The sequence below is a fragment of the Diabrotica virgifera genome, chromosome 2 (genome assembly GCF_917563875.1).
Source record: "Diabrotica virgifera virgifera chromosome 2, PGI_DIABVI_V3a".
In the NCBI taxonomy this organism is placed as follows: Eukaryota; Metazoa; Arthropoda; class Insecta; order Coleoptera; family Chrysomelidae; genus Diabrotica; species Diabrotica virgifera.
The window spans coordinates 22761839-22773466 of record NC_065444.1 but is presented as its reverse complement, the minus strand read 5'-3'; the positions used below and the strand labels follow the sequence as shown (position 1 = coordinate 22773466).

The 11628-nt window shown below is 34.7% G+C and overlaps 1 protein-coding gene across 1 annotated transcript in view; it reads right to left on the bottom strand.

The window, feature by feature from the left end:
* Window positions 1-371: 371 nt before the first annotated feature.
* The window catches only part of LOC114333566 (uncharacterized), a 57946-nt gene continuing 46689 nt past the window's right edge, over window positions 372-11628 (bottom strand). Inside the window, exons 18-21 of the mRNA XM_028283457.2 lie at window positions 11314-11514; window positions 7961-8270; window positions 5147-5452; window positions 372-718 (exon numbers count right to left, since the gene is read on the bottom strand). Of these exons, the coding sequence (XP_028139258.2) occupies window positions 439-718; window positions 5147-5452; window positions 7961-8270; window positions 11314-11514 (1097 nt within the window). The 3' untranslated portion in view covers window positions 372-438. The remainder of the gene's footprint in view (window positions 719-5146; window positions 5453-7960; window positions 8271-11313; window positions 11515-11628) is intronic.

Genomic DNA, 11628 nt, shown 5'->3' with positions numbered 1-11628 from the left:
ACTAAGTCTTTTAACCAAATCCTGTAACTCCACCTAAATGTAAAAACTAAATATAACCGAAAAAGAAAACCTTGTAACTCCGTATCAGCTTTTTTTGCGTCTCCTGAACAATTTGTCATTTTGGAGTTACGAGTTTTGCTAATTAGGGTGACGTATAGCAAGAATGATCGCCAATATTCGAAACGAATAGGCACCAAAAGAAGAGGCTAAAATATATTAACAGATTTTGGAATGCATATTTTTCATTCCCCCTAGTCTATTCATGTATCCTCCGTTTACCTTGTAAATTATGGAAGGCGCGGATTTAGGTTGTCACCGAAATTTTAGTTCCAATGGTTAGACTTCTCGTTGTAGAAAAAAAAACACAATAATTAAGTTAAGTTGCGTAGTTTTTTTAGGTTTAAAACCAAAGTTGACATCACAAAAACAATAACATTTTTAATTAATTGGTTTCAAATCGGCAACCTCCACTTCGTAAATGTAAAAGTCTCCACCTCTTAAGGTCAAGGTAAGTACATGAAGCAATCTGTTGAGGGTTGTCATTCTTAGAATATACGCAACACCAGTTCCTTGCAGAAACATAGGACTACCTCGACAGCTCGAATCAAACATGAAATATTCCGATTCTCTTAGTTTGCCAAAAGCCACTTGTCTTTTACTTTGTTGTCTGGTCACAAATATTATACCGCAACGGTTGGTGAAGTTATTGAAGAAGTACCTGAAACAATAAAGAACATTTTTTTAGTTTCAAATGTTTGCCCGTCTGCAAAACTAGCATAGGTGCCCTTCGGTTTTTTTAAATTAGTATTTTGTATAACACCAGCAGAAAAATGCTCATTTTGACGCCCCCAAACAGGGGTGCCTGCCTGCAATGCATCCCTTGCAGGTCCAAGCGAAAAGGTATGAAGAATACCTTCATTCTCACTATAATTATATTTGAACTTCAACAGTGTTCGATTTACACATAACAACGGTTTATATGTAAACAATAACAATATCACGACTAGCGTATTATTTCTTCATCGCGTGACTAACGATTGATCTCAATGAGTCGTCAAACAGTGTTCAAAATTGAAGGAAACGTGATCGAAACTCCAAAAAAAAATAAATCTGAGAATGCCGAAATTAAGGGGTTTGTTTGTACTCCTCATGATGCACCTTCTCAGCAAAAATTGATTTTTTAAGTTTGTTAGGGCCAGATATGTACCTATTAATGATCAAAAGTACAAAATTCAATATAATTTTATACATAAAATTTAAATCCTCAGAATATGCCTTTTAGTTTGATTATTACTTCATTTATGTGGATAGCTAATAAAAAAGTAATTATTTGAGTAAAAATACATACTTTAAAGATTAAAATGATATAATTAGCTTCACGGTGATTATAATTTTGATATATTCGGTTGTATAAAAACCTATACATTTTTTGATAAAATTAATGTTCGACAGCGTATTACGTTTATTGCGCCATCTTGCGCCACGTTAAATCCTTCACTAAATGAAAGATTACAATGTAAGGATTACTCCCCTGACTTAGTGATAAGTTATACAATTACGTGGCTAAAGGTTCTAGTTCTAAACCAAAGCCAGAATCAGAGAAAAAAAAACAATGTAAGGAATAAAAAATATATTAAACAAACTGCGCAACTGAGTACATGGCGCATTGCATCGAGCGCTGCGCGCGTTTAGTCTGAATTAATTGCACTTGTACGTATTGTTTACATGTATGTCAAACACATTAGTATAAGAGCTGTGAGACATTTTTAAGTAGGTATTTTAGGCCACCTGAAAATTTTTCAGGTGACTCTTCCGTGATAGCCTAATACAAAAATGCCGATCTGGCTGGAGGGTAGCGGTTATTTTCCCCAAAAATCCCCCCCAAAATTAAAAAAAGGGTAAATATTGTTATTACAAAAAATATCATTGATATGACTTGAAAGTAAATTTAAATATTCAAATATAAAGAAAATAAACAGGCCAGGTGATTTTAGGGCGATGTTAACTATGCAAGATACTTACATGGGCGCCCCAGGATTATTTTCAGGGGGTGCATCTGAACTTTAGAAGATTTCATCTGAATCTGTACATACTATTAACAAGTATAAAATATACAACTACAGGGTGGTGCAATTGTTATTATGACAGGGTATTTTTTAATATTAAAAATAATATTCTAAAACAGACAGGTTTTTTTTGCTGAAATTTTGCCAACTGATATTTGATCAAACAAATTACGCGTGAATATAAATGAAAACCGCTATAGGTAAGGAGCAGTGTGAGAAAGAGCGTATACCGATAGCTGTTTGCGTGCTCTGTTGTAGCTGAGCGAGTCCATTCGCTCGAGAAAATCACGTGACCTGGTGATATCCATGTTGTTGTTCCTCGAATCGTTAGAGTAATTATTACATATACTATAGTTTTTTAAGTAATTTTTTTTATTAAAGGAAAATAATATGTATTATACAAGAGATTTTGCAAATATGATAGAAAAAGACAAATTTATTATTATAAATATACATATAGGTAGAAAAGTATAAAACTATAAACTAAATTAATTTTGTGTCCGAATCTTGTACTTCTTCTTCAAACCCCTCATCTGAGCTTAAATGTTCATTCTCTTCTTCTTCGTCAGACTCCCCTCGAGACTCAGATTCTTTTTCTACATGATCTGTAAATAGTTGTAATATGTATTTAGAATTAATTAAAAATGAATTAGTGATTAATTAATTGAGTTGCTACGTATTCTCTGTCCTTTTATACGGAGTCGAAGCCTGGACAAGCACGAGCGCATCTGAAGAAAGACTTGCCATTGTTGAGATGTGGTGTTATCGAATAATGTAAAAAATATCATGGACACAACACTTAACAAACACGGAAACATTAAGAAAGATGAAAAAGGCAAAAGAAATACTCAACACTACGAAGGAAAGAAAAATGAGCTAAAATAAATATGCATTCTCTTCTTCTTCGTCAGACTCCCCTTGAGGCTCAGATTCTTCTACCTGATCTGTAAATAGTTGTAATATGTATTTAGAATTAATGAAAAATTAATTAGTGATTAATTAATTTGGTACGTATTCTTACTTATATAACCAATGCTTAATACTTTTCCTTATATAACCAATCACATCACGTTTTTTATTTCTTAGTATATGACCAAAGTAGCTCATGTTTCTTTTCTTCATAGTGTTGAGTATTTCTTTTGCCTTTTTTATCTTTCTTAATGTTTCCGTGTTTGTTACGTGTGTCCATGATATATTTAATATTATTCGATAACTCCACATCTCAACAACGGCAAGTCTTTCTTTAGATGCGCCCGTGATTGTCCAGGCTTTTACTCCGTATAAAAGGACGGAGAATACGTAGCAACTTAACTAATTCTAAATACATATTATAACTATTTACAGATCATATAGAAGAGGAATCTGAGTCTCGAGGGGAGTCTGACGAAGAAGAAGAGAATGAATATTTAAGCTCAGATGAAGAGTTTGAAGAAGAAGAAGTATAAGATTCGGACACAGAATTAATGTAGTTTATAGTTTAATACTTTTCTACCTATATATTTATAATAATAAATTTGTATTTTTCTATCATATTTGCAAAATCTATTCTATAGTACGTATTATGTTTCTTTAATTAAGAAAAAGTTACCTTAAAAACTATAATATATAATAATTACTCTAACGTTTCGAGGACAACAACATGGTTATCGCCAGGTCACGTGATTTTTCTCGAGCGAACCACCGAGCGAACGGACTCGCTCAGCTATCGGTATACGCTCTTTCTCACACTGCTAGTTACCTATAGCGCTTTTCGTTTATATTCACGCGTAATTTGTTCGATCACCTATCAGTTGGAAAATTTCATCAAAAAAAACCTCTCTTTTTTAGAATATTTATTTTTAATATTAAAAAATACCCTGTCAAAATAACAATTGCACCTCCCTGTCCGGAAGGAATGTACCTAGCTATGCATGTATAGTTGTATATTTTATACTCGTTAATAGTATATACAGATTCAGATGAAATATTCTGAAGTTCAGATGCATCCCCTGAAAATAATCCTGGGGCACCCATGCAAATATCTTGCAGTATTAAAATCGCCCTAAAATCGCCTGGCCTGTTTATTTTTTTATATTTGAATATTTAAATTTAGTTTAAAGTCGCGTCAATGATATTTTTTGTAATAACAATTTTTACCCTTTTTTTTTAATTTGGGGAGGATTTTTGGGGAAAATAACCGCTACCCTCCAGCCAGACCGGCATTTTTGTATTAGGCTATTATAGAAGAGTCACCTGAAAAATTTTCAGGTTGACTAAAATACCTACTCAAAAATGTCTCACAGCTCTTGGACCACATGATATTTGTTGGGGTTGCGAAAAGAGATTTTAGTTTTAATGAAGTAGTATTTTTTCTTAATAGATAATATTGTACATTCTTTTTCTAAATAGCTATATTAACAATTTATTGAACCTACACTTCTTTAGACGCGATTGGGAAAAAGGTTGGGATTTTAAGTAAATGTAAATGTGCGCGAATTCATCAAAAATTGTTAGCTCTACGCGCAGATACGTTATAGGGTTTTTCAACGCATTTGTTTCGAGCTTCCGTCATAATATGTCGCCTAATCCGTGTATATTAAGACCCTAAGCAGCAAAATTATATATACGGAATGTTTCATTAAGAATGTCCAATGTCTGAGTTGTAGATTCTACACCGCAAAATATTAAGAGTGTTTTATTTAACAATTTAAAAACTGTGCTCAGTATTTTAAAACTATTCTACGTATCCTTCTCATACTTGACAGAAAGTGTAGGTACTATACACCCTATGAAATTATGTTAAATAACCGTTTCTAGTTAGTACCAGAGGCGTACGAGGTAGGCGACAGTGAGTGATTGACCCTTTCCAAATCCTACTCCACTGACGGAATTTCTATTTTAGCGCAAAACCAGTCTGGCTGCATTTTTTATTTTTGGAAGATAACTAGAAACCAAAAAATTAGTCAAAATGTTTTATTTCGAAATACTGTTGTTAAGAAAAAATTACAAAAGTTAGAAAAACCACTGGGAACTGGAAAGCAATGTGTTAAGTAATAGATATAAATTTAAATATTTTTATTGGCATGAGCTATTTTACTTACCAAAGTGCTTTATAAAGATTATACTGCGTGGGCCTAACCAAAAACATTGTACCCTCCACAATTGGATTGAAGGTAACTTTAAATGAGAAGGGAAAGATGGAACAATCGGCATTTAAATCATCTATCGTCAACTCATAGTCTTCTTCAGATATATTCTCCATACATTCACGGAAATAGTTGTCACCATTGACTAATACTGAATCTACCACAGCAGCATTCCACTCCTCTAACTCGTAGATCTTGGTCATACCGATGGCTGTCACTAAATTTGCTAAAGTTTGCTTTGCTCGAGTTTTCGAAGAAAATCTAAACATAATATGCACAATCAAAATGGTTTAGGGAACAAGAAATGAAAGTCGTTTATTTCAAGAAGCAATATTTTTCTGTTAAAATAAAATTTGTTGGTTATTGGTTAGACATATATTATCATGATCTTCTCACAATTTACTATATCGGTTTGTTTTTTGTTAATCTTAAAAAAAGGTAAATTTTTTTTAACTTTAATCTAGGTGTTCAACTTAAAAGTATTACAGTATAATTTTTGCTTCAAGTGTAGTTAGAATTTGTTGTTAATGTGGTTAAATAAATCATATTGATCGTGAAACATAGCTACGAGCTATTGGTATAAATATCCGCGACGTGGCAGAAGCTGCACATGCCTCTACTCTCTTTGCGCTAGAGCAAGACAAGAGAGGTTGCTGGGGGCAGAACGTAGAATCTTGCGTAGATGCAACTATGAGCACTGGCGATACCCCTCAAACGAAATCCATAACATCTCAAACATAAACTCTCTGAACAGGAACTTCACAATCAAAGTAATCAACGCCCCCCCCTCCGACACACAAGAATCTCTCAAATGTTCATGTTCATCTTCCGGCCACGTACTCTGCCGAACGCCCAAACGCAAAAAGATTCATTTACCGTCTGCTCTAATGCAAACATGCATTGACGAACTCCCGGCAGAGTACGAAAACATCCTCGAGGCTACTCCGTTAGCCTTCCGTACCCACCTATAACATATCCTCTTCCCTACCCCGAACAGGGAGAAGTTGGTTTTTTGCGGTTTCCCAACTTCATTGCACAATTATACCTGTTCGTCCCAAGAAAATAGCCGCAACTATTTTCTCCACTCGAACGCTCACTGTCCACGCTTCGCTCAAAAGCCACCTCCTGACCGCCCACGAGGGACGCAGGTTCGCCTGTCGTTGTACAATGGTTTCTAGGGAGACTGGTCGAGAGCGAAGCACGGACAGTACACGTAAATGTCTATGGAACCAACAACAATCCATCAAAACTTTCTTCTCTGTTGACTTCTGGCCTTCTGGACACCACCGTCCGGCATAACCAAGGAAAAACACCAGGACACGACACTTGCCCCAGTGGTTTTTCGGACTGTTTGCTTTTACTGCCACACAATACATTCACTACAAACCCTGAAGAGGACAAAATCCTAAACGGGGACACACATTGAACGCATTTCTTCTTAGCAATTATCTAGACAAGCAAATCAAACAATGTGGCATGGCAGAAGCTGCGCATTCTACCGAAAGTAATGTAAGATGGTTATCGGCAGCGTTTTCAAGAAACTGGTAATGTAAGGTAAAGAGAACCTGGTCCAACAAGAGTAACACAACCGGTACATAACAGGTTTGTTCGCCTTCAGGAATTAAGGAACCCCAATGTTACTGCTAGCCAGCTAAGAAGTGAGCTTCAAAACATTCATGGCATTAATGGATCTGCTTAAACTGTCAGGAATAGGTTGCTTGAGACTAATATTTACTCTATACGTCACATTTAAGTTCTAGTATTATTACGTGGATATCGCACATCGAAATTGAAATGGGCCGAAGAACATCAAATTTGGCAAGAACGAGAATGGACAAACATCCTTTTCGCCGATGAATCCAGGTTTGTTTTACAACCCGATTTACGAAAATCGAGGATGTGGCGAACACCTGGCAGCACAGCTCGCTTGCAAACCGTTCAAGAAGGTGGCAGATGTCAAGGAAGAACTTTTATTGTTTGGGTTGGAGTTTCAATAGGTTTTCGAACTGATCTCGTTTATGTTGAAGGATTTTTAACAGCGAATGAATATAGAGGTCATATTCTTGAACCTATTGTTTTGTTCGTCCTTATGCTGCACAATTTGGGGAAAATTTTGTGCTGATGCACTACAATGCACGTCCGCATGTTACAAGAATCGTGAGAAGTTTTTTGGAGCAGAACAATAAACATTTATTGTGTTGAACAAAGTAGATTTAGTTCAATTTTGTGTAAACCTAATTTATGTGCATCAGTGCATCACTTAATATAATGGACAGCAAAGTTAGAATTTATAAAACTTGCATCAGACCTGTTATGACCTATGATATTGAATTAAGAGAAGACACCAATAAAACCAAAAGCATGCTACAAATATCCGAAATGAAGAGACTAAGAGCAATTGCAGGGAAGATAAGAAGGGATAAAAAACGAAACCATCATCAGGGAACAATGTGGCGTGCAAGATGTATTAAGATGGGGTAGCAAAGACGAAGAGAATGGTTTAGTCATGTAAAAAGAATGGAAGAGCACGGACTAACAAGAATTGCGCTAGAAGGAAAACCAGCTGGCAAGAGTCCACCGGGAAGACCACCAAAAAGATGGAAAGATAGCTGGCAGTCTACAGCCTACCTCTCAAGAAATACTTCAACGTCGGGAATAACAGATCGACATATCTACGAGTATAAGAAGAAGTTAATGTATTAAATCACAAAATCACTATCATATTGCTAATTGAGTTTTTTTTTGATAACTTTTAGAATAAACAAATACCTTGTAGATAATTCATTGACATTTCCCATTAAAGAATATAAATCCTTTGGATATTCCTCATCCCAATTATGCCAAAGGTTCTCAGGAGTTCCTCTGGTTTTACCATTAGGAGCTTGAACGTTCTTTCTGGACCACGCGATGGGATCCACTTTTAACCATTCAACATCCTCATAAAATGGTACATTTTGCTTTTCTTTCCTTGCCTCTGTTATCATGTCGTACGTTTGTAGTTCGTGGCTTATTACCAAGTCTTTGGGAGCTTTGGTGATAGATGTGACTTCAAATGTATAAAAGTTGTAGGATTTTGCATCTAAACAGATATAAAATGTACATATTTATAAGCAGAAAAAAAAATAATGTGAAAAAATTTAAACCTGATCTATAAGTTGCAACAGAAAAAATATATTATTAATGCCTTGTTGCACCAACAGATCTTAAGCTTAGGACGTGCTTTAAGCTCAGCTTACGAAACATACGCGTTACACCATTGAGTCTTCAATCAATTTTCAGCTTGTCCCACTGAATTGCCAACTGGAGTGGATCGATAAGAATAGAAAATTAAGGTGCAAAGGAAGTTAGATTTAAAGCAGCGCTATCTATAAACTGAGCTGGGCTAAGCTGGAGCTTAAGATTTGTTGGTGCAACCAGGCATTAGATCAATGTTCAGCTTGCCACAATGGATTGACACGTGGTAGTGGTGTTGATTACAGTTACTTTCGAGTACTCGTTACAAATCGTTACTTTTGTATAAAGTAATTAATTACATTTACAGTATTCGTTACTTTGATTACTTTGATTACTTTTGTTACTTTTGTATTTGAGTACCGGTAATCCTATAGAGAATCGCATTTCTCAGTACATATTTTGTATTAGTAGGATATTTTGATTACTTTTGTATTTGAGTACCGGTAATCATATCGAGAATCGCATTTCTCAGTATTTCGTATAAGATCCGATATAACAACGACCTTCACCGATCTATTTATTGGATAGAAATTAAATGATATGTAATCTATTATGTTAAAATTTTTTAAAAACAACATTTGTTCCAGACTCATTTGGTCCAGACTAATTAATAATTAAAAATGATTTTCTTTATAAATTCTACTAATTTTTTGGCCCGGGTAGATAGTATTTTAGATTTTTGGATCACAACAATAAAATACACATAGACCAAGGCATTTAGGAAAAAATAAATGATTTATAGGGAAATAGTCAAACAGGAAAAAGTTTTCAATAGAAAAATGAGTGGAAATGCATAATTGCAGTATAAAATGCATCCAAAAGTACATAAACATTCATCCATGATTAAATTGAAGAGCATAGGACTCAATGAGTCTCCCTGTCTTATGTCTTATTCCGCTACCTATATCTGTAGATTCTGTAAGTTGTACATCTATTCTGACTTATATTTTGTTGTTATGGTAGATTTTTTCAATAGTTTTTATGATATCTAATGGATTTTCTATTATACAGAAGATGGATTACATCTGTGAGTCTTAACTCTACTCTGTCAAATGCTTTCTTCAAGTCAATCAGACATAGAAATTCTGGTCTATTATACTCTAGTGACTTTAAGGCAAGCCGCACACCAAAGAAACATGAAACGAAAAACATGAAACATGAAACGAAAAACATGTTTCATGAAAAGAAAACACTGCTAAACAAATCTCAAAGTCCGCCTACCAATGAAACGAGTGTGATTCATGCTCATGACACATTTTTATTTTCGGAGAGTTTCATAAATGGCCGGACATATATTTGTTTAGCAGTGGTTTATTTCCATGAAACGTAATTTACGTTACATGTTTCTTTGATGTGCGGCCTGCCCTAGAAGTAATTTGCTTTATGACGAATATTGCCTCGTTACACGATCTTCCAGTACGAAAACCCTGTTGTTCATCTGCTAAACTTATCCTCTTATTCATTAGGTCTAGTAAAAATTTAGTTGTAAATTTTAGGGTAGTATTTAACAAGTTGATACCTCTGTAGTTTTCTGGCTGCGTTTATCTCCTTTTTCAATAGTAGAATTAGTTCGCTTGTTCTCCATTCTTCCGGTATTTTATTGTGTTTTATGATTTTGTTAATTAATGTTGTTAATTGTTTTGTCATTGCTGCTCCACAATATCAATAATCTCGAGTAAACTGTTTGCATCAATTAAGTGCCAAAAACAAACCCTCGAAACTCTAGATGACGTACTTTAGCCGGTGACGTACTTTAGACGGAACCCAGGTACTTCGGAGGTCGGTTCTGACTGCATATTTGTGTTCAGTGACCCAAATACCCCGAAATAACAAAATCTGGCCCTTAATATACTGATTTTAACATGTTTATGCATTTTTCGATACGTTTTATACACTTTATGTTAAAATGTAATAATGCATTTACACCCATTTTTCTATTGTAGAGTTTTTTCCAGACGTCATCCTAATCCTAAATACAATGCAAACAGTTGCAAGTCTCTAGATACCTAGTACTTATATTTAAAAATAGATTTATTCCTGTGTTTTTTAGTGTTAAATGCCCAAGTCTAATAAAAACAATGCCATTACTACATGTAAAATTAAAGTTGATGATCACAGTATAGAAATATTATCATTTCTACATGTTTTCCGATCAATCTAAGCTAGGTATTTTTTTAGGCCTGATAAGAATAGTGTGTATTTATTATTAAAATCTAATGTGTTGCATTTTTATTTTCAAAGGAACAAACATCTGTGAATTATCTACCTCGACAAATCGTATGTTATCGTATAGACATTTGTTTCTGGGTGCATGCTTTGTTAAATGATTTACCTCCCTCTGTTTCAGCTACTTCTCAGCGTCCTGTAATCCTGTAAAACTCTTCATAACCTTTGCATTTCATAGATAAAATTGTAGTTAACTGTACTGATACCGAACGCTCGTGGAATACCGGTCCGATTCCGATATCAACCGATTGTAGATACAATATTCAAAATCAAAATAGGTACTCGCTCTGATACGATTGGTACGAAGTAACGAAGTAATCAGAGTAATCAGAGTAATCAGAGTAATCAAAGTAATCAAAGTAACGATTTGCCTCTCTGTATAGTAATCGTTACTTTCGGTATTCGTAAGTAACGAGTACTTTGTAACGAATAGTTACTTTTTCAACATCACTACCACGTGGATTGCATCTTAACTTCGTCTCGGTTAAGGTGTTTGGATAAGAGTCCAAAATGATGGTGCAACGTAAGTGAGACTTAAAACTGCCCTATCTGCTGAACTGTTCTAAGCTGGAGCTTAAGATTTGTTGGTGCAACCAGGCGTAAAATATATTTGTTGAATGTTCAATATCATACTGTATAACATAAAAAGATTGATGCAATACCTCGTAATATCTTCTTTTTTAATTGCCACTTGAGCTCCCTTATATCTCGACATTTTAGCCAGCCTGCTGGTTGATTCTTTGGTTGACCATATGGATCAAAGATGTGAAATTTCTCATCCTGTGTTTTGTGAATTACATAGCTGGCATTGGCAAACTGTACCATGAAATAAGAAAGTTTTTTAGCTAGGAGGTAATCTATCCCTGAAATAAAATAAAACTTATTAGAAGAATGATGAAACCGATACTCAGAAAATCAGAGAATAAGTGAAAATAAATGAAAAAAGAACAGATATCTACATTTGAAATCAGTTGGGG